Source organism: Ciona robusta, chromosome 6 (assembly GCF_009617815.1).
Source record: "Ciona robusta chromosome 6, ASM961781v2".
Lineage (NCBI taxonomy): Eukaryota > Metazoa > Chordata > Ascidiacea > Phlebobranchia > Cionidae > Ciona > Ciona robusta.
In genome coordinates this window covers 3,192,077-3,214,925 of record NC_143240.1, presented here as the reverse complement: position 1 = coordinate 3,214,925, position 22,849 = coordinate 3,192,077, and the positions used below count along the sequence as shown (strand labels likewise).

General features: G+C 34.8%; 1 protein-coding gene across 1 annotated transcript in view; it reads left to right on the top strand.

The window, feature by feature from the left end:
* LOC149734991 (uncharacterized) overlaps window positions 1-22,849 on the top strand; it is a 28,679-nt gene that overhangs the window by 5,231 nt on the left and 599 nt on the right. Inside the window, exons 9-43 of the mRNA XM_089880211.1 lie at window positions 311-430; window positions 1,640-1,749; window positions 2,402-2,609; window positions 3,273-3,443; window positions 3,679-3,858; window positions 4,210-4,364; window positions 5,000-5,099; window positions 5,621-5,785; window positions 6,019-6,197; window positions 6,642-6,840; window positions 7,131-7,317; window positions 7,684-7,947; window positions 8,405-8,533; window positions 9,075-9,193; window positions 9,662-9,781; window positions 10,291-10,440; window positions 10,795-10,900; window positions 11,375-11,439; window positions 11,855-11,954; window positions 12,323-12,432; window positions 12,714-12,844; window positions 13,236-13,340; window positions 13,577-13,679; window positions 13,955-14,095; window positions 14,477-14,587; window positions 14,912-15,034; window positions 15,121-15,198; window positions 15,413-15,445; window positions 15,599-15,985; window positions 18,089-18,163; window positions 18,329-18,438; window positions 18,798-19,005; window positions 19,543-19,678; window positions 20,054-20,184; window positions 22,420-22,579. Coding sequence (XP_089736337.1) covers window positions 311-430; window positions 1,640-1,749; window positions 2,402-2,609; window positions 3,273-3,443; window positions 3,679-3,858; window positions 4,210-4,364; window positions 5,000-5,099; window positions 5,621-5,785; window positions 6,019-6,197; window positions 6,642-6,840; window positions 7,131-7,317; window positions 7,684-7,947; window positions 8,405-8,533; window positions 9,075-9,193; window positions 9,662-9,781; window positions 10,291-10,440; window positions 10,795-10,900; window positions 11,375-11,439; window positions 11,855-11,954; window positions 12,323-12,432; window positions 12,714-12,844; window positions 13,236-13,340; window positions 13,577-13,679; window positions 13,955-14,095; window positions 14,477-14,587; window positions 14,912-15,034; window positions 15,121-15,198; window positions 15,413-15,445; window positions 15,599-15,985; window positions 18,089-18,163; window positions 18,329-18,438; window positions 18,798-19,005; window positions 19,543-19,678; window positions 20,054-20,184; window positions 22,420-22,579 — 4,969 coding nt within the window. The remainder of the gene's footprint in view (window positions 1-310; window positions 431-1,639; window positions 1,750-2,401; window positions 2,610-3,272; window positions 3,444-3,678; window positions 3,859-4,209; window positions 4,365-4,999; window positions 5,100-5,620; window positions 5,786-6,018; window positions 6,198-6,641; window positions 6,841-7,130; window positions 7,318-7,683; window positions 7,948-8,404; window positions 8,534-9,074; window positions 9,194-9,661; window positions 9,782-10,290; window positions 10,441-10,794; window positions 10,901-11,374; window positions 11,440-11,854; window positions 11,955-12,322; window positions 12,433-12,713; window positions 12,845-13,235; window positions 13,341-13,576; window positions 13,680-13,954; window positions 14,096-14,476; window positions 14,588-14,911; window positions 15,035-15,120; window positions 15,199-15,412; window positions 15,446-15,598; window positions 15,986-18,088; window positions 18,164-18,328; window positions 18,439-18,797; window positions 19,006-19,542; window positions 19,679-20,053; window positions 20,185-22,419; window positions 22,580-22,849) is intronic.

The window sequence follows — 22,849 nt, the reverse complement described above, 5'->3', positions numbered from 1 at the left end:
ACAAAACATCCGTGTTATAACGCGTGTTCAAAACGTTTCCTGCGCCATGACACTAATTGGTTTTCTATATTATCAACCATACAGAAAAAAAACTATCACCCACAAAGTTTCAAACGTGGTAACTCTTAAGCAGGCACAAGGTGTATAAACAGAACACCTGTACTAAAATGACTGTCATTACCCCGCCACTCAAGGATAAAGCAATTTACAAACCATTTATTCATTACGACTACTGTATTCTAAGAGATAAGAAATAAAAATCATATCTGTGTTAAAATCCACTTGTTTAATTAAACCATTTATTTAACAGCAAACGACGCCCAGCCCGGTATAGACTGTTGTATTAGATCCACCAATCCAAAGTACTGCGCCATGTATAATGAAAAGAGGCCTTCTACATCGTCGGTCGGTTATGTCCTCTTTGTATACGGTAAGTTGGCAACAGACACGTTTATTCTGTGCATGTTATACTACATTCTGTGCATGTAAAAATACGGACTATCAGGGAATTGCCCTGCGTAAACTCAATTACGGATCCCTTTAATTATAAAAACTTTAATTATAAAAACAAGTCGTATTCATGCATCAAAGCGAATTCTTGGTTATGTCTGGAAAAAGAGATGTATATTTTATGCTTGTGTGTTTATATACTGTGATGTAGAAGTCACTTTGACTAGTGTGACTTAAATCATGTAGCTTGAAGTAAATGGTCCATATTTTATCCTCTTGTATTGCGCCGTTTAGTAGTAAACAAAACCGCATTCTCACGACTACAAAAGATCGTTGTTAATTGCTAAAAACACGATTCGAAGTACGGACATTACGTTGTCAAGACATCTATATCTTACCCAATAGTATATATGCATACCTCATTAATTTAAGATGCCCCGAACCGACAAGCAAATGACATGTATAGATACTGTGTGCTAGCGGTATCCATCTTACCCCACAATACTATACATAACTCATTATTTAAAGATGTCATACCTCTAGCAACATAACGCAATGACTAAGCGCTGCATACCGGCCATAAGTTGCAATACACGGTATAGGTGACGTTTCACAATACATAACCTGTGGTGTAATCGTGGGTGTAACGGGTATTCCAAATCCTAAGTGTGACGTGCTATAGAATGTTGTTTTCTTAGTAACAGAGCTATAGTAACCGCTCTTCTAGACATAGTATAGTATATTATGCAGCACAATCTTTATTTATGCTTTTTAAATACGGTAACGAAACTCAGATAATCAAAATAGCGAAAAAAGGGAATTAGCAGCAAAACGACGGTCGTAAAAACACGCTATAGTCCATAGTTGTTATGCCATATCTCAAGCCTTAACAGACGTTTGATAACCGTTAAAGTCAAAGGCTTTAACTGTCCTAATAAGTTATACGTTTTGCTAGTATATTATAAGCAGATGTATTGACTAGAACACGCCGTTCTTATGCTTAAGCAGTCTAAAACTATTTTAAGATATTGAAACAATGTTACTGTATTATGTAGATAGCGGTCAAAGCATAGGCCCTGAAAGTTTTAAGTTTCAAAATTTTAAAACTTCGTACCTTTTGCTAGCATTTTAAACATATATATTGAAACCATGTTTCTGTATTACGTTATCACATTCTTTGCAATGGCAGCAACCACCGTTGGCGATCCGCATTTACAATCATTTGACGGGAATGCCTATTCATTCTCTGGCGTTGGGGAATATCAACTTATATCGGCGAATAACGGCCTCTCTGTGCAGGTACGTGTCTATATTGCTGTTTGATGTGTTTTTATATCTTATGCGGCCACATTTTGCTATTAAAATATATATATTATATATATTGGGTTTAACAGCCACGCTTTTTTAACTGACGCGCATATATTTTATTCATAGGGTGTTATAACGATTAACGACTGTCTGTAAAGATATGCGGCTATTTTGATATCTTAACTAGTCCTTTTGGGTTGTTAAGGTTATGTTAATACGTTTATCAATCGTCATGATTACTCCATATAGACGTTATCATAAACGTTTTTTATGTACTGTGTTGTCTGTGTTACGTAAACATCTTGTCTGATAAGAACGATAACGAAAAATACAGACGTGCAAAAAATGGAAATGACGAGGAAACTCCAGTTATTACTAAGAACAATGTAATGTATAAACAACTTATTGGATAGAAGCGTGGCTCCTACAGCTAGCAAGAAAATTGAGTCGTTGCAATCTGTTATTTGAAGTTATACTTACTATAACGAATAAATGTATTATACCATACAATATACTTTAGCGTAATCTCTGTTCAAAACACGCTAAACTTGTATATGCAAATAATTACATGTATTTTATAACAGTATGTGTGCATATATGCGCACTTACCCACGCAATAATGCTTCTCTATTACGTCACACAGGTGCGTATGACGCGCAACAAAGACGTGAACGGAAGACCAGTGAACGCGTCAGTGGTTACCAGTGTTGCCGTAATCGATTCCATTTCTTCGCCACATGTGTTCCAATTCACTGTAGCCAATGGTAGCAGTATGGATTTGGTCAACATGACTGTTCAAATCAATGGAACACGTATTACAACGTCACAGATAGCAACACTAAACGCAAACGGTAAGTCTTAAACTGTATCGTTTCCATATATTAGTTATAGTGGGGTGGGGAAGATGGGACACCTTTTCATTCTGTTTTCTCGTCCCATTTGGTAGTAAACAAAAAACATTCAAATAATTATAAAACCGCATCCTCACGATTGCCAATTGTTTAAAATACGATCAGAATATTTGGATATTATGTGCTAAAGGTGTCCCATCTTTCCCCACCATACAATACATTATTTTTGTTGGTGGGTTATAACATGGGTGTCGTTTTCTGCACTTTTTGATGCCACTTTACATTGGCCACTTATGGGTTATATTAAAAAAAACGCCACATGGTAATTTGTAAGCGAGCACGAGTTGTATGAAACAGAACACCCGTGTTATAACGACTGCCATTTGCCTGTCACGCGATGGTAAATAAGTACCATTCATTGATATATTTCACTCAATATAACGTTACATTATACACCCAGATATAACGACTATCGTTGCATCGACGCGCAAGATATAAATAAGTTACATTCGTTTAACTATTCCACATAAAGACCACTCTAATGTTACATAACAATGTATTCTAAGATATAATGTATGAAATCGAACACCTGTGTTCTATAACGACTGTTATTGCCCCGCCACGTGAGCATATATAAGTTATTCATTCATATATTCCACCCAGGTATACTAAGGTATAATGAAGCGTACATGTCTTTGAACGACGGTAAACTACAAGTCGACTTACGTGGTTCTAACGATCGTTTGCTGGTTGTTTTGAAATCCAACGGACAACAAATAACGTTAGAGAATGGCATCAGTCAGACTCTCTCTGGGAGATTAAGTGGTTTATACGGTAATTTAAGATTTTTAAAAAAAAATTATTAAATATTTGTAATATAAGTGCCTTAGCATGGGGGGGGGGGCTGTTTAGTACAGAATTTAGGTGGATTTTTAATTTTTTTTACTGTATAATGTTTAAAAAAGTGTTATGGTTTAATAAACATGCTTTAGAGTCCATATATAGTACATTATGTTTTAACAGTGTTCATCTTACTCCACAGTACTATATAATAAACCGTATTTTTCAGGCAATTTTGACCAAAACAAACAAAACGACTTCAAATACCGAAACGGAACCGTTCTTAACTATGACGACATAATATACACAACTATTACATCACCAACAAACACAGAACAGCAGAGGTGGAACAAATACATTGCAAATGGAACGATACTAAGCCCTCCTATTAATGAATTCGGCAACTCATGTAAGTTTATTGAGCACGTAATGGCTGCTTTAATGAATGGGCACGTATTTTATGATAAAGCAAGAGATACAACATATGTATGCAAATGAGTGAGGGAAGATAGGATACCTTTTCGTTCTATTTTCTCGTTCCATTTGGTAGTAAAGAAAAAACAGAACAATTATAAAACCGCATCCCCACGAATCCCATAGACCGATGTTAATTGTTCAAAACACGATTAGGATTTTTGAATATTATGTGCTAAAGGTGTCCCATCTTCCCCAACCTACTATATGTAAATTTTTTAGGTAAATGTTCTGATTTGTTTCATCATGTTATACCTACCAATTCATTACAATAACACTTCAACAGGGCGTGTCAGTGCATCGCAGTCTATTTTCACGTATGCGACCAACGAGACATGGGGTGACACCAATGATCTAAACTTCACTCCTACCTACTTGCAACAACTGTTGTCTGAAGCTACAGATGCTCAACTTACTGCTGCAGAAGCTGCTTGTACCATGGTATGACTACTGTCTTGTTTTGAAATGAAGTGTTAATTAAGTAAAAGAACTCTCATGGTGGCTGTACACAGTATCCGGCATGCGAATTCGCCTGCGAAGTCAAATGCAAACCCATTACCTGCGAAGTCAAATGCAAACCCGAGTTCCGCATGCGGCAGCGAAATACGGACAAAACAGACAAAACAGACGAATTCCGGATACTGTGTACAGCCACCTTTAGTCTATTATTATGAGAGTAAGAGGTTTAGTGATTTGTGCCTGAGCCCTGGGATTTAGGCTTATTAGTCTTGGTTTATTCTATTCTATGAGGGTGAGGTCTTCAGTGAGGCACACCTGAGACCTGGGATGTAGGCTTATTGGTCCCAGTCTATTCTATTCTATGAGGGTGATGTCTTCAGTGAGGCACACCTGAGACCTGGGATGTAGGCTTATTGGTCCCAGTCTATTCTATTCTATGAGGGTGATGTCTTCAGTGAGGCACACCTGAGACCTGGGATGTAGGCTTATTGGTCCCAGTCTATTCTATTCTATGAGGGTGAGGTCTTCAGTGAGGCACCCCTGAGACCTGGGATGTAGGCTTATTGGTCCCAGTCTGTATACTACATGTCATAATTAATACTCCTATTGCTCAACAGGACGGTAGTATATCATCCCCATGCATGCACGATGTATTGATAAGCGGAGATACTTCTCGTGGACAAACTGTGTTAGCGAACGTAATTGGACAACCTGTCAGTAAGTAACCTTTGAAAATAATAAAATTTTCTATTTTTGTATTAGTGGGTTTTAACTAGGGCCTAATCTGGGTTTTGTTAAACAGCCAAAAACGAAATTAAAAATGCGTTTCAAGACTTTAAAACATTAATTGTTAACAATACCTGACCCAGTGTTCCAACATTAGGAGGAAAATTTGCCTTGTAACTTGGATTTACTCAGTTAGACAATGATACTAACATTTAAACACAAAGTTGGATATTTAGTAATTCAACTACAATCGGCACGAAGTGTATAAAGTCACTCCAAATGCTGCATAATCAATTTTACTTTTCTTACCAAAAAAGGGGACAATCAATCAGTTTCTCACCAAAAAAGGGGACAATCAGTAAAAGTTAATACCCTCAAACTAAAAGAAAACAAAATGCAAGTTATCTTCAAACTGGGTTACTCATTATATTTACCTACCTAGTTGAAATAGCAAGATTGTTCTAAGAATAAATGAATCATAAAAATTTTGACAACAAACCATATTTTTCCAGTCAATCTCCCCCCCACCTTCACCATGACAACACTCACCATTCAAGCCACAGTGGGTCAACTGACCACTGTTCAATTCCAAGCCACAGATCCAGAGAGTGAAACAATTACTTTTAGTTTGGATGGACTTATTAAATCAGATACTGGTGCTACCATCAACTCTTCAAGTAAGATAAAGGTTTTATTCGTTTTTTTTTTAGTTGGTAATTTTTAAAGGTGCAACGCGGTATGGGACATGTTATTTATTCGTTCAACATTATTCTGTAATATAAAATAAAATGTATTCGTTAGTAAAAAAGACACATACGTTCATTTAACTTCCATGTTATAACAAATGTTGTTACCCCACAATGCAAGGATAAATAATTTACATTCATTAAAATACCGTTATTCTCTACAGCTGGTTTATTTACTTGGACACCAACCAACACAACTGTCACCAGCTTGTCAATCAATGTGATTGACAGCTCAGGCTTTGCTAGCTCACTTGATGTTAACATTAAGTTATGTGGGTGCCAGAATGGAGGAACTTGCAACAATAATGATCCTGCTATTTCTGATACTGCTAACAGATTTGAGGTGAAATACTATATGTTTATATTTATGTATTTATATTCACTGTCGGTCCAATCATCTGGGCCTATTGTGGTTGAAATGCTTGCTTTGTAACCAAAGGTGACCTGGTTCGAGGTTCAAGGCTGCCACCACTGCGTGCACAAGACACTTTTACAAGTGGTCAATATTAGGTTGTTCAAATTGTCAGTCATACTGAAAAATCAATCACCTACAAAGTCACATACGTGGTAACTTATAAGCAGGCGCAAGGTGTATGAAACAAAACCTCTGTGTTATAATGACTTTCTTTTACAGACACATAAGGATAAATATGTTACATTTATTCATTAATTTACTTGTGTATATGAAACAGAACATCCCCATGTTAAAATGACTGTTGTTGCACTGTCACACTAAGATAAACAACTGCCATTCATTCATATTATTACCCATTTAAATGTTTTTCAGTTGAAATCGTGCACCTGTTCATCTGGGTACAGTGGAGTTTTATGCTCTGAAGATGAAGACAGTTGCGCCACAAACAACCCATGCGACTTTAGGGTAACATGCACTGATCTACCCCCACCAGCTACTGGTCCTACTGGTGTGTCTTGTGGACCATGCCCTACAGGCTTTACTGGGGATGGACAGTTCTGTATCAGAGACGGTAGGTGTGGTCTCATTTAGGGTGACATAATAAACGCTATGGCATTGTGGTAAGCATACTGCTTCCAGCCCAGAGGTTATGGATTCAAGACTATTGTTGTGCTGCTTCTTTTCTTCTCTTCTCTTTATTGTTTTAATTAATCTGATCTTAGTTACTGTATGGGAAGGGATAAATGAAAATTAATTTTATGTTTCGTAAATACAGCTTAAAATGAGCTTTTAATTTATTTTGTTTTTTTCAAACAAATTTTTAACATTTTTTATTTATTTTATCAAAATCTTTTTTTACAGTGTGTGCCAGCAACCCATGCCAGCAGAAATGTAACTTTGCTAGTCCAACAACTCACGCCTGTTCGTGCAACACTGGATATGTACTGAACACAACAGATAATATGAGTTGTATTGACATAAATGAATGTGCCAGCAACCCATGCGTCGCAAATCTACAAACATGCGTTAACACTCCAGGCTCATTCAGGTAAAAACCAGTAAAAACCAGTTTAAACTAGTATGGTAAAAAATATTTGTAAAATAATATTTTAAATTATAAAAAACAAGTAAATCTATGGGGTAATAGGCTAACCCTGGCCTTAACTTCAGTTTCTATAGCAAGCTTTACAGCAGCAGTAGTTAACTTTCTTTTAAGTTGTCCCGGATCAGTGGTTTTTTGCACCTGGCTGTATGACCAAGAGGTTACAGTTTCAAATTTGCTACTAGTCTACCACTGTGGGCGTTTGTATGGGCATGTTTGTGAAACAAAATACCTATTCCGTGTGTTATATTGACCGCCATTGCCCCGCCATGTAAGAACAAATAAGTTATTCAGCCCCATTTAACCCCACAGGTGCGATTGCCTCTCTGGTCTCGTGCCCAACAATGTGACAGGCTGTACTGACTTCAACGAATGCACGCAAGGCACCCATAACTGTTCCACCAACAGCACAAACTGTTTCAACCAGTTAAGGACCTTCCGATGCGACTGCAAACCCGGTTTTACTGCCCTTAGTTCAAGTATAACATCATGCGAGGATATAGATGAATGCACAACAGGTGCACACACGTGCGTTGGACCGAGGTTTACCTGCAAGAATAACTTTGGAAGTTACATGTAAGTAACTGTGAGAAAATTTATGATTTATATTTTTTACTTTTGACATCAGTTTTTTAACTAAAATTTTTGATAAATTTCATAAAACTGTCTTGATCTGTTAGTGCTCATAAAGTTGGACAATTTTAATAAAATACCAGGCAAGATCAAGTGTCATAGAATGCCAACGTTTTTTTCATATTTGTATCATATGTATGAGCTGTTTGTAATAAAACTAAAAGAAAATATAAGTTCAAAAAACAAATATCTATATTGAAAGTATTAAACCAATCTGTATTTGTATAAGTATGGGCTAAAACGTTTGTTTTAGAACAGACAAGATTCATATAAACCTGAACCAATCTCTTTTTTTTCTGTAAATCTGTTTTCATTTCTAATTTTTTTATTGCAGGGTTTAGGATTATAATGTTAAGGTTTTGAAAGCATTTTCCTCAAACTAAAACCTGTTCATTTTCAGTTGTGAATGCGGCATTGGCTTCACACAAAACACAAGCGATGCATCTGACTGCGTAGATATCAATGAATGTTTAACCAACCCATGCCCTGCTAAGAATGGTGTGTGTAATAATGTCGATGGAACTTATAAGTAAGTTTGTAGTCTGGTATATAACAAGTTTTATTTTGTAGTCTGACCTGTAAAGGTGGCTGTACACAGTATCCGGAATTGTCCGTTTTGTCTGTTTTTTTTCGGATTTGGCTGCCGCATGCGGAATTGGACAAGGGTTTGCATACGACTTCGCATGCGAATTCGCACGCCGGATACTGTGTACAGCCACCTTAACACATATTGCGGTACCATGAATATTCTATTTTACGCGGTTGAGGTCCTATAGCAGTGCACTATGAGATCTGATATTTAGGCCAGAGTTGGCCTATTACTCTGACACCTAGGGTGCTACAACACTGGTGACCACTGGGTTTGAGCAATGTCCGCTAAGAGTCTTACTCATGGTCACATATGGCACGATGGTATCAGTATTAAGCATCCAACCGCATATCAACTAAGTCACTACGCCACACTTTATACTCCAAATTGTTTAACATTTGCAGAGTACTTAGCAGATTTCGCGCATTAAAATCACAAATAGTTTATAAAACTCATTGAATTTGTGTCTTATCTATTCTAGCTGTATGTGTCAAACTGGCTACACGTACAATAGTGCAGCGAACACATGCGATGATATAAATGAATGTTCTGCTAATGCTGGGAAAGGAAACTGCAGCCACACTTGCTCTAATACTAATGGTAAATTCACTCTATAAATGATTGGTATAGTTTTAATACATACGTGATGGCCCTAAGTATGTAAAATATAATCTTTACATATCAGTTTAAATATACTAAAATCATCTTCAGTGATGTAAGTAAAAAAATCTTGTGTATATATCTTCATATATTCCACTTAAAAAGTGGGCATGTGTATTGTGTGGTAACGTATGCGTTGCAGCTCATTACATGCAGCCTGGCAGCACATACGTACATACAGACAAGTATATGTGAGTTGGCTATAACATAAGCTTATATGTGCGCGATATCTGCATCCTGACGGCGTGCATGTGGTGTGGAGACTTATCTAACCATGTTTTCCTTAAAACAACAATACCTAGCAAACACTAATACCAAGAAATCTGGGATTTAAGTCACAGTTGTCCTATTACTCCAACATTCAACACCCTTATAAATCACACCATGTAATATCTAATCATCCAACAGGTTCATTTGTATGTACATGCCCATCTGGTTACCAAATCGGCACAGACTCACTTACATGCGTTGATGTGAATGAATGCAACGTGGGCACACCTTGTCAACAAATGTGCAACAATACAATCGGTAAAATAACTTAATGTCTTATATACATATTATATATATATTATATATATATATATATATATATAACAGGCCATGTATATATGACACATTTGTCATCATTTATTAAGATAAGAGGTTATTTTATAATAAGTATCAATACAAACATATATAATGCTCATGTAGTATTTTTAAAAGTAATCTATGACATACCTCTTTTTACTATATATATATATACATGGCACAATTGCCTTAATTTTTACGCGTTTTGGTTTAAAAACTAATACTATCTTTGGTCAGAAACAGGCACGGTGTATGAAATATGATGCCTTTGTTATAACCTATGATATACCACATATTGTAGAGTTAAATAGGCCTACTACTTTTGCTAAGCTTTTTATTTCTTGTATAGGTGTTTTACTTATTATATGTAAACTTATACCTCAATATGCACAGGCAGTTATAGAGTGTATAAAATATGGTACCGTTGTAATAACTTATAGTGTACCAGCTCATTACTTCTAAATACACAGGTGGTTACTCGTGTACATGTTTTGATGGTTTCTTTATGAGTGGCACGACATGTGTAGCAAACACAACATGTTCCACCATCGATGCAGCAAGATGCGTTAATTCTGATTGCTTTGTAAATGCAAGTCTACCAGTTTGCATGTGTAGAGCAGGTATGATGTGGAGAATTATATTAAACTAGACTTATATGGTCGCTCATAAGCGGGCATGAGGTGTATGAAACATAACACCTGGGGTATAACGACTTCCGTTGCCACGCCATGCAAGGATAAATTGGTTACATTCATTCTGTCATTCAATTTATAATAAATCAGCCAAAATATAGTTTTTTTTTATGTAACATTACACTTTTAACTATAGCCTTTTTGACCATGCCAAGCCTATTTTGGTACAATGCCTTAGCCCCCTTTTACCATTAATATCAGTATCAGTATCAGGATTATCATCCTATCTTCAGTGTTTTAAGCTGTCTCAGTTACTTTAGTATGTTATATATGTGTTCACAGGTTATGAGATACATAACTCCACTTATTGCTCTGATATCAATGAATGTAGTGGATCCAACTCTTGTCATGGAAATGCTTTGTGTACTAATGTACCTGGATCATTTAGGTAGGTGGTATAACAGTGAGCATGAGGTGTATGAATACACCATGTGTCTGGTGTGTAAGAAGACACCCATGTTATAACTCGACAGTGAGCATGAGGTGTATGAATACACCATGTGTGTCGGGTGTATAAGAAGACACCCATGTTATAACTCGACAGTGAGCATGAGGTGTATGAATACACCATGTGTGTCTGGTGTATAAGAAGACACCCATGTTATAACTTGACAGTGAGCATGAGGTGTATGAATACACCATGTGTGTCGGGTGTATAAGAAGACACCCATGTTATAACTGGACAGTGAGCATGAGGTGTATGAATACACCATGTGTGTCTGGTGTATAAGAAGACACCCATGTTATAACTCGACAGTGAGCATGAGGTGTATGAATACACCATGTGTGTCTGGTGTATAGGAAGACACCCATGTTATAACTCAACAGTGAGCATAAGGTAAATAAACATTATATTTAACAGGTGTTCATGCAACGCTCACTTTTTGGACATGTCAGGTGTTGGAACTACTGGTATAATATGCCAAGGTAGGAAATAGACAAAACTACAAAACTATATAAACTGCATTGGTTATCAAAAACACCTTGTATAACATTTAGCAAGCTCCGATTTTTGTACTAAAAGGTATTTTGTTTGTGTCTTTAAATTTTCGGGAATAATTACATACCTCTAAAGTTAAATATGTGGCAACTCATAAGCTGGCATGGGGTGTATGAAACGGAACACCTGTGTTATATCGACTGACGTTTTCCAGCCACACAAGATTAAATAAGTTAAATGTAATGAATGTATATAAAATTTAGTTTATCCTCGCATGGCCGGAAAATGAAAGTCGTTATAACACGGGTGTTCATACACCTCGGTGTCAGCGTATGAGTTCCCATGTATGTAACTTTGTGGGTGATTATTACATACAAGTTGTATACATTCATTGAATTACAGAGTTGGCCGGTATAACTGGTGCAAACGTAGCAGCTTCTGACATCAAGTTAAGCACTGTTCGTGTTAGATGGGGATCTGGTTCTACAGGAGACAATTTTACGTAAGTAATAACAATACATATATATAGTAGGGTTGGGGGAAGATGAGACACCTTTAGCACATAATATCCCAATGTCTTGAGCAAGTTTTAAAGAATTAACCACGGTCTATGGGAGTCGTGAGGATACGGTTTTAAAATTCTTTGAATGTTTTTTGTTTACTGCTAAATGAGACAAGAAAATAGAATGAATACGTGTCCCATCTTCCCCACCTTAACTATCTCTAAAAGTGATATGAAATATACTGAAGGAAAGACTTTTCTGTAGAAAACTCCTGGCATATGCCAAATGCTATCCAGAATTTCCATTGTTTAACATTCATTCATTCATTCATTCATAGTGTGTGTTACTTAAAGCTATATTCCTGCAGCATCTACCTATTGGAAGAAGGCAGTACATCTCGTGTACAAGAACAAGTCCTTGCTATTGGCATTCAGGAATATACATTCAATGGTTTGATGCCTAATACTTCATACTCATGTAAGTGTATATGTTGTTGTACACACTATATGGTAAAGTGCAGGGTGTTGGGTGCCAATTTCACCCATGTTTAAACTTAAAGTACAAGTTGTTGGGTGTCAATTCCACCCCAAGTTTTACACATTATGTGGTAAAATACAGGGTGTTGGGTGTACATTTCACCCCATGTTTTTTACATTGTGTCATAAACATAAAAATTATGCTTAGGTAAATGCTGTTTCTTACTGAAGTTATAAAAAAGACTCCAGTTAAAATAACAGTGTTGCACATTCTTTTTTCAGTCAACATCTACAGAAGGCTTGGCAATGTAGTGAGCACAACAGCTACAATCAATTTCGTAACACTGCCAAACTTAGCAGTGCCAGTACTAAATCCAGTCTCTCCCAGTGACATTACTTCATCATCTATAAAGGTAAACATTTTATTTTTTGTTAGTTACAGCATTGTTTTAAACAAGGTGTTCTTGAATGAAGAAATTAGTAAATTTGGTTTCATCCTCACGTAGTGGGAAAATGACATTCGTTATGACACGGGTGTTCTGTTTCATACACCTGGTGCCTCTTACGAGTTACCGCATATATACCTTTGCCAGTAATTGTTTTATGATCACTTGTTTGTAATTTAAAGTTTAACTGTTTGTATGTAACTTGTAAATGAGTGTAACTTGTTATCTCTTCTGTGACGAGTCATTGACAGTTATTGTAACACAGGTGTTCTTGTTTTATGCACCTCGTACTCGCTTACAAGTTACTACATTTATTTTTTTAGACTTTGGATCTTAACTTTTATATTTTTCTTCCCAGGTCACATGGTCAAGTGTACGAGAACCAATTGATGATTACACGTTCAGTGTACAACCTGCAGGGGGTAGTATATCTACAGAGTCAATATCTGCCAATATAACAGAGGTAATGAGAATTTATATGGAAGTTTAGACTTTAGAGGGTAACATGTTAACATAGGAATTTTCTATAAGATTGTGCTTTATAATATAAGTTTTTTATCTCTGTAAACACAGTAGTCAAGATAAAAATATTTAAAACATCGTACAGAAGAGAATTAGCGGCAAAACGACAGACGTTGGGACATGATTATTGATAAAAATATACATAACTTGCAAAAATAATAACTTTGTTTTACACAGAAACTTTTATCAAGCCTGCAACCTGCTACTCAATATACAATCTCTATTCTGACTCGGTTTGGAGTAAACGTCAGTTCAGCAAGTACATTACAACAATATACAGGTAAGACAACTTTATTTGTTGATAATAAGGTGTTAAAATAAAAAATGACATCAAATTGTATTTACTGAGAATATAGTGGTATCAGTTTTTGCCACTTTATTTGTCTTTACAAAACTTGGTAAACTTAAAAATTAACAACTAAAAAGCGCCATAGAGAAAGGGAAAATATGTCGCTCAAAAACAAGTCCTTTTTACAACACATTATTAGAAAAAAAATGCGAACACAAGTACAACTGTTAGCTACAAGCAATTTACATTTAAACTTTTTTAAACAGCTCCTAACCCCCCTGAAAGCGTGAGCATTTCCACCACAAGTACATATGGTGAACTAATGTTAACATGGAGCGCTCCTACGCTTGGTACAACGGATAATTATGTGGTTACATTCAACCCAACTGGACCTACATTCACTAGAAGTAAGTTTAACGCAGGGTGATATGCGATTGTTAAGTCTGGATTACTACAATACAGTGTTTAAAAACGGTGTAACTGAAGGCGGAAGGTTCTAAACTCGTCACTGCTACCATTGTAGACATATGTGTCCTCGAGCAAGACACTCAACATAAATTTTTCCAACCCAGTTGCCTCTTATATGTTGTCTAATTCGACAAGTTGTCAGTTTAAGAATGAAAGACCCTAAAATCTGAGGTATATAAATACTACAAAGTTTGGTAACGCGAAAGCTGGCACGTGGTGTATGAAACAGAACACCCGTGTTGTAACGATTATCCTTACCCCGCCACACAAGGAAAAATAAATTGAATTCAAAATGTTTTTAATACATTCATGTTTCACAGCCACAGGAGCCACCAGTGGAATAATAACCAACTTGTCACCTGGAACAACATATTCAGTTATAATATCTTCACAGTTTATGAGCATTAGTAGCACAACAGTATCTGCATCAGGTATTATCAATAGAATATATATAGTTTTATGTATAACATATTTCTGCATTTTTAAGTCTGATAACAAGTATTATACTAAATGAATTAACAAAAAAATAATATTTGGGTAAAAAAATTGGCACTAAGATGCCAAATATTTTAACATACTTTTGTAGCAACAGCATAAAATACACCAAAGTTTAAAATGTTTGTTTTTTTTACAATTTACAACAGTTTAAAATGTTGTCAAAGTGACGTATTGGTATTACAGAGCAATTTACAATGTTAAAATACTTCAAAAGTAATTTTCAACACACTTACAATACTCTATTAATATTATTCCAGCTTTGGTGCCAATCACCACCACTCAAGCTCCAACCACTCAAGCTGCAACAACAGAAGCTGTTACCACACAAACTGTTACAACACAAGAGGTTACCACACAAGCACAACCTGTTACTACATCAGGTATGTAAATACTATTATAACTTTGCATGAAAAACACATGCCCTACTATGCGTGAATAAATAAATAATATTCATTCTTTTCCACAGTTGTTCCGACCACTCAGGCCAACATTGTAACAACCAAAGCTGATTCTACAACATTAGAGGCAGCAGTTCCTAATACTGGTATGCTTGTTTTGTTTGGATTGTTCTTGTTTTTAACAGTGCGCTGTCTACTGTGTTGTCATTTGTGTCTGTTTTTGTCAGATTGTTCGTGTGTGTCAGTTTTTCTGGTAGTTTGTCAAATTCTGTGTGTGTTGTCATGTTTTTCTAGTCTTTTGTCAGTTTTCCCTGTAAATTAAACGGTTCCTGGTTTATTTTTATTGTCCTTTTTTTTCAGACAAAGTAACTACAATACCACAGACCACAGAAGGTAATGTCATTTTAATGGCTTGTTATTTGACTTATCTGCACAAAACACACAAACTTCTATTGTATATAAATTATGTGTACAGCTGTAACTATTTGTGTGTAAGTTTTTTTTCGTTTGTTTTTAAATATGGAAATATGTTATGTGTGTCTGTAGCACTAGTTGCTACAATAGCAACAACAGAAACAGCAACAACTGCAGTGGGAGATACTACAACAACAAAAGAAGGAACAACTGTACAAGAAATAGCTACAACAGAATCAGAAACAACAGAATCACCTACAACACAATCTGTCACATCAGAATCACCTACAACACAAACAACACAATCCACCACAACACAAACAACAACAACAGGGTCTACTACAACACAATCACCTACAACAGAATTATCTACAGTACAAACAACAACAATAGAATCATCTACAACACAACTCACACCAACAGAATCACCTACAACAGAATCCACTACAACACAAACACCTACAACACAAACAACAACAACACAAGGACCAGTGGAAACAACTGAAGCGACCACAACTGGTACAAACCGGATTGAGTTCTCTCTTATTTCCCTTTTTCTAACATTCTCTAACATTTCATTAATCAACTACTTGGCATTTAGCTTTCAAACCAATCAAACGAAAAACGTAATTAAATTTGCGCTTTTATTTTAAATTTTTAATTACTTTAGTCCTTTATATTATTTCATTATTAAATGCAAGTGATTTTGCAAATTTTTTATTAACATTTCATATTATTTTGTGATTTTTCATATAGCCTTTTGATTCATTAACATTTCTTTAACACAACAAAACTTAACATTCAATTATTTAGACCTTTGAATGTGTTTAATATCAATAGAACTTATTTATCTTGGCGTGGCAGGGCAACAACAGTCAATATAACACGGGTGTTCTGTTTCATACACCACGTGCCAGCTTTCACGTTACCAAACTTTGTAGTATTTATATACCTCAGATTTTAGGGTCTTTCATTCTTAAACTGACAACTTAATAATTATAACATTTCATTTCTTTAACAAGATTCAATTTATGTTGTGTTAAATGATTAACAAATTGATTTTTAACCCTTTTAATAGGGAAGGGCCGAATCGAATCCGAATCCGAATATTCGGCGTTATTCGACGCATTTTTAGGTATTCGATCGAATCCGAATATGCGTGGTCGAACCCGAATACTTTCTATTTCGCCCAAATTGCCACGCACACGCTATTGATTGCGTTAAAACAGAAAATACCTGGACGCCTAGATACAGTGTGTTTTACAACCTACTATTATGCGGTTATTGCCATTTATATTATAACCTAACCCAGTTCGTTCGTTAGGAATTAACTCTAGGAAAGTAAGGAATCGCAGCGCTTGCGAATAACCGGAGTGGACAGTGTTTCCGCGCATAATTTCGTAATTAAAAGCGAAAAAATGTAAAACTATCTAACTTTAACATTACAAAATGTCCCGTAATAATTATAAATACATTTTGTTTAAAAAAATGTTTACATGAATTCAACATTCTGCAACACTGCAATTCACGAAACTCGTGTCTTGTGCGGCCTCTTTGATCGTGAACCACGTGTTCGTTTGATCGGAAACCACGTGTTTGTGCAATTTTGATTAGCGGCGCCTTCCGTCTAACACCTAACGTGTCCCCGTGCGTCTTTTCTCCTTAATGACGTCATTAGCGCTCGTGCTCCATTTCCGATGTTAAAAATTATAAAAACAAAACTATCAGGGTTTGCACATTTTACATGCCTGGCTACAGTTATAGTATTAAAGAACGAAATGTGAATTAAATTCGACCGTATTCTTGACTAGACATCTACTCGTTAATACAACGTTTTAATCTGCCAACTTCGTAATTTTGGATTATATATGAAAGTGTAAAAAATCTAGATTAAATTTTGATGTCATGTGACTAATAGCGGTGCGTCGCCCTTTATCGGCACTCGGCCGGCGTTGATTGACAGGTTTTTAATTAATTTCTCGGCGCGCAGATAACGCTACGATAGAACGTTACCAATAGAAACAAAATGGATATGCAGCGGTTAAATAATTTCATTTGTTTCACCACATTAAACTAGGTTAAATGACGTCATCGAATATTCGGATTCGATCGAATATTGGACCGTAGATATTCGGATTCGCCGAATCCGAATAGTTTAGATCTCAGCCCATCCCTACCTTTTAACCAAGTTTATTTGAGTGGTGGTTTTTCTTACTGCATGCTTTTAACATTGTGTGCTCAAATCAATAATTTACCATCATTGGCAGAGATGATTTATCATTATATTTCTTAACCTTGTAACTAATTTATATATGTGTGTTATATTTTATCTATAAAATACCTACAAAAAGGGCAACATATGACCCAAAACCCTATTTTTCAAGTTCAACATACAATGTAACCGTTTTTTCTTTTATTCACAGTTACGACAAAGATATATTAGTTAAAGTAACCCCAAAGTAACGGTCATTAAAACACACTATATATATTTTACACATACAACTATTAAAAGACTACCTATATTATTAAAAACCAAACATTCCACACTGCATACTTTCCAAGTTACAGTTAACACTAGCTAAACAAGACATCTTCAAAATATTTAACATTTTATTATTCCAGTTCCAACATCAACAACTGCCACACCAGTTGCCCCATGTCCTGTCTTCCAATCTTTTGTTAACAGTCAATGTTTAAGTAAGTGCTGTGTGCAATAATATGCTATTTCCATAATTTAAAACATTTCCACAAAAGTTAGCTGTACAACTTTTTTTGAAAAAAAAAGTTTTTCTATAAGCGTTTTTCTATAAGTCAGCCTCTTATTCAAATGGAATTGTGATTTAAAACTTATTTTAATTATAGATTCACAAGTGTTTAACATCACACTACGATTCACAACCACTTTCACAACTGATCTCACTGATACATCCAGTACAGCTTATACGAACTTTGTAGCCATGTTCACCACTGTTGTAAGTAACCTAATCATAACTTAAATAACTTTTTTAAAGGCAGTTTTTTCCAACTAAGTCTTAAATCTGTCCAAAATATCATAAAACCTTTTCATTTTATGTGGGTGAGGTCCCATGGCAAGGGACAACACCGGAGATCTAGAATTTAGGCCAGGGTTGGTCTATTATCTGAACCTATAACTAACCACCCACAAAGTTACATACGTGGTAATCGGTAACAGGACATGAGGTGTATGAAACAGAACATCGTGTTATAACGAATTGTATATTACTGCCCCGCCACGTACAGATAAAGCACTTACATTCATTCATTCAACTATAATATATATATATTTAATCACTTTTTTAAACTTTTCCAGGCCACTGCTTTATTCAAGAACACTGGTACAGTGTTGGTGTCATTCACTGACTTGACCCTTACAAGTGGGAGCGTTATCGCAACTTCAGCAGCAACTGTGGCGAACGTAACAGACTCCACGTCCACACAGACCGCAATCCAAGCTTTAGTCACTTCTAACTCGCTCCCTGAGTTACAGAACACATCATTGTCGAGTTTTACAATGACAAGTAAGTTTCAATCTTTTGCACTTTTAATACAAGTTGAATAATCTTCATATTGCATATATATACATATGCGTAACATAAGACTATTTGTATTATAGAAATTATAACGTAACAGTCAGAAAAAAATACTACTTTTATATCGTACACACTACAACAGATTAAAAACTTTTGATTTAGCTATATATATATATATATTTATATAACAATTAGCAGATGAACCGAAAAAACACTATTTTACATTATGCCTGATAGCAGATGTGACAAAATAAATATTATGTTACCACACATCTGCACTGTTAAAAAGGCCTATTTGAAAATGCTTAAACAGATATTAATAGTAGGTTGTTTTATTTGTTTTCATGGGGTTTTAAATATTTTTAGATAATAAAACAATACACCTGTTTTCATATACCTTGATAGATTTACTTGTTTTCATAAAATTAGTAAAAAACTTAATTGAAAAGTTTTACTTTTTGAGTTGTATTTATTTTAACTCGCTGCACACGGAGTTTTCGGGTAAATTTCACTTTCTATTTCCAGATTTCGACGAGTGCACCAGCAGTGTATCAACATGCGCCATTAACGCACAATGCACAGACATTACCCAACACCCTGGTTATACTTGCCAATGTAACCCTGGACTTACAGACAAGAACTTGACCAACCCTGGAAGAATGTATGTGGTTTTTTTGGGAATGACGGGACACCTTTAGTACATAATGTCTAAATATATAGTGGGGGAAGACGGGAGACTTTTGATACATTGTATCCAAATATATAGTGGGAGAAAACGGGACACCTTTAATACATAATATCCAAATATCCTGACCGTGACAACAGTGTGTAAGAATTGTCAAGATATTACAACACCCTATTCAACAGAGGTTATAACAGTGCACTCTATCAGTTTGCTAGAGTACAACATAATATAGTAGGACGGGAGAAGATGGGACGTCTTAAGTACATAATATCCAAATATCCTGATTGTTTTTTAAACAATTAACAACAGTGTGTAAGAATTGTCAAGATATTACAACACCCTATTCGACAGATGTGTATCTGAATGTTTAACAAATGGCATCCCTTACTGTTTGAATGGGGGAAGCTGCATAGCTACATTGAATGGAGCACCTAGATGTACTTGTACACAGTGGTATAAAGGCTTACGGTGCCAAGATCAAAGTAAGACGGTTTTATTGAATAAAATAAATAGTTTTTATTTTATCTTCTTTTTTTTACTTTTTGGTGTTTTATAGTTTTATTTTAATCATTTTTTAGTTCATGTTACCTAAATTTTACAATAATTTATTGTTATGCTTTTTATTTAAAAATAAGTTCAGAATATTGCTGCATAAACGCTTGTATATTTTGTTCCCAAAGGCTCATTTTTATGACTAGATGTTAAACATAGCACTATAGACTCACAAGCACGTAGTATATAACACGCTTTATTGTAATTTTTGTTGTTTTTATTAATTTTCAAGCACTTAGTTATTTTTGAGCACCGTATTGTAGAAACACGGCACTTTAGTTTATACCGTTAGATACTGCACCACACAAATATTTGTACACCAGTTTATATTAAAAGCTAGGATATCCTATAGTATATTAATATTAAGCATGTCCACCTATACAGTGATGCACAATCGTGTATTGAACAGTGTTGCCCGTAGTTTTTACCGTAAAAATCGTGTTATTTTTTAGTTGTGTGTTTGTAGAGTTTAGAGTATGTTTTTGTGTGTTGTTTTTGTGTTGTAGAATATAGATAGTAGCAGTTTTTTACGTAATCGTGAAATAGTGTTGTGTTTTAGGTTTACTAACATTATTAGCTCACTAGACACTTCATTTATAAAAATGGGGCAAATGTACCCCTAAATAAGTAACCTCCAATTTATATATATTAAAAATAACATTTATATGCTCTTTTTTGTTAAGTTGTTAAGCTAAAAAAATAACTAAAATTCAAATAATGTCATAAAAATCAATCGATATTTATATATTCTGTAAAAATTTCAATTCAGATAAATAAGTTGGTTGTAAATTCATCTTACGGAAAAATCCAGCTTTAAGAACGTATAAATATTTCCAGCACTTAAAGACTGTATTTTTTTTTCTATGGCAATTTCCAGATACAGGTCTTATTGGCATCGTAGCTGGGGTGACTTCAGCCATTGTTATCCTGTTGGTCATTATTGCTGTTCTAGCGTACAAGTAAAAATGACTTTATATATTTTTTGCCACCTTTTACGCATGCGCTATTTTTTTTTACCCATTTTGCATGCACTATGACACTTATGTCACTGTAATTTACACTCTGCAACATCCATGATATATATATATATACATATGTAAACATTTATATATATACATGTATGTCTTAATTTCAAATGCTTGTGCATGAAATATGTATACAGCCGTTTAAACAGAACGGGGATACTGCATTACCTTAACAGCCAGAAGCATGTTGCTGAAATTATAACTGTATTAATTTTACCAATAGCATGATAGTCTCACTACTTTATATATATATATATATTTACAACTGTGCTAAAGCTATATTATTAAGCCATATAGTTTTTTAATAACATTTTCAATCTTATTTTACTCAATAATTTAACATTACTTATTCTATCACGTTATTTCCTACTCTATACACGATTCCAACTTTGCTAAAGCTTTATTGTAAACTTACTCCATGTGTGTAAAACACCCTTTTTAACAGTTTGCAACTTATTTCCCTATTGATTTAAGTTACCACTACCTTATTCATTTTTGATTTTTCAAAACTTTTTGATCTAGTGCAGCTTTGCAGGTCTTAATGAGATAAATTGCTTACTGGTCTTACTATAATATTACTTATGTAGTTAACTAGTTGTACCCACTCTGTGTACATAGATTAATTAGTAAAGTAGACTTCTTTTACATTTTTCTGCAAATAATGAACAACAATGTAAAAAAGGTAAAATTCTTTGACATGGTAATGTAAAACTTGCCAACTAAAACAGATTTTGTAATTTGTTTTAGTTTTCTGTGTAAAATTAACACTAATACACAACTTTTACCAAAAAGCGATGATTATAACAGGATAACGCAAATAGATTTAAAGTTTTTTTTAACTTTATTGCTCAAATATCATAACACAAACTTTAACAAATTAATTCTACCAAAACACTTATTCCTTTGGTGGTAAAAAATAGGAAATTCTTACAAACTATTTATACTCCTACTAGCTTTATACATTCCAAATTTTACATTTTTGCTCATACACAATTCCCCAAAAATCAGCTACTAATTTTTTCAATGGATCTCCACATAAACAGATTTTATTTTTAAAAAATGATTGTCACTATAGTGGTAAAAAAAACTTTCACCCAAATTTTTACAACTAATAACTTTGGGCTGTCTGAATCTCCACAGATACCGATCTTATTGCAGCCGTCGCAGTCGGGGCTACGGCCGCGATTCTCTTGATGATGGTGATTATATTAGGGATTATAATACTTCGCAGAGGGCGCGTGAAGAAATCGATAAACTTACAGTATAGTGACCGGACAAGGATCTCGAGAGGAAAATACAGGTAATAGTTATTTTATATATATATATATGTAATAATAATGATTTTTATTTGTGTGTTTAATTACGATAGCGATATAATTACTTTTTAGGTGTAGTGTACATGTATACAGGTAAAATAATTTTGAACTTTAGTTTAATGTATGTGTATTGGTGTACAAGGTGTTTTATGCTCTCTATATATATATATATACGGAATACGTGTATCTTTTTCGCGAGGCAATTAACAGGAACTTAGTAATAGGTTGTCCAAATTGTCAGCCATGTATAAAAC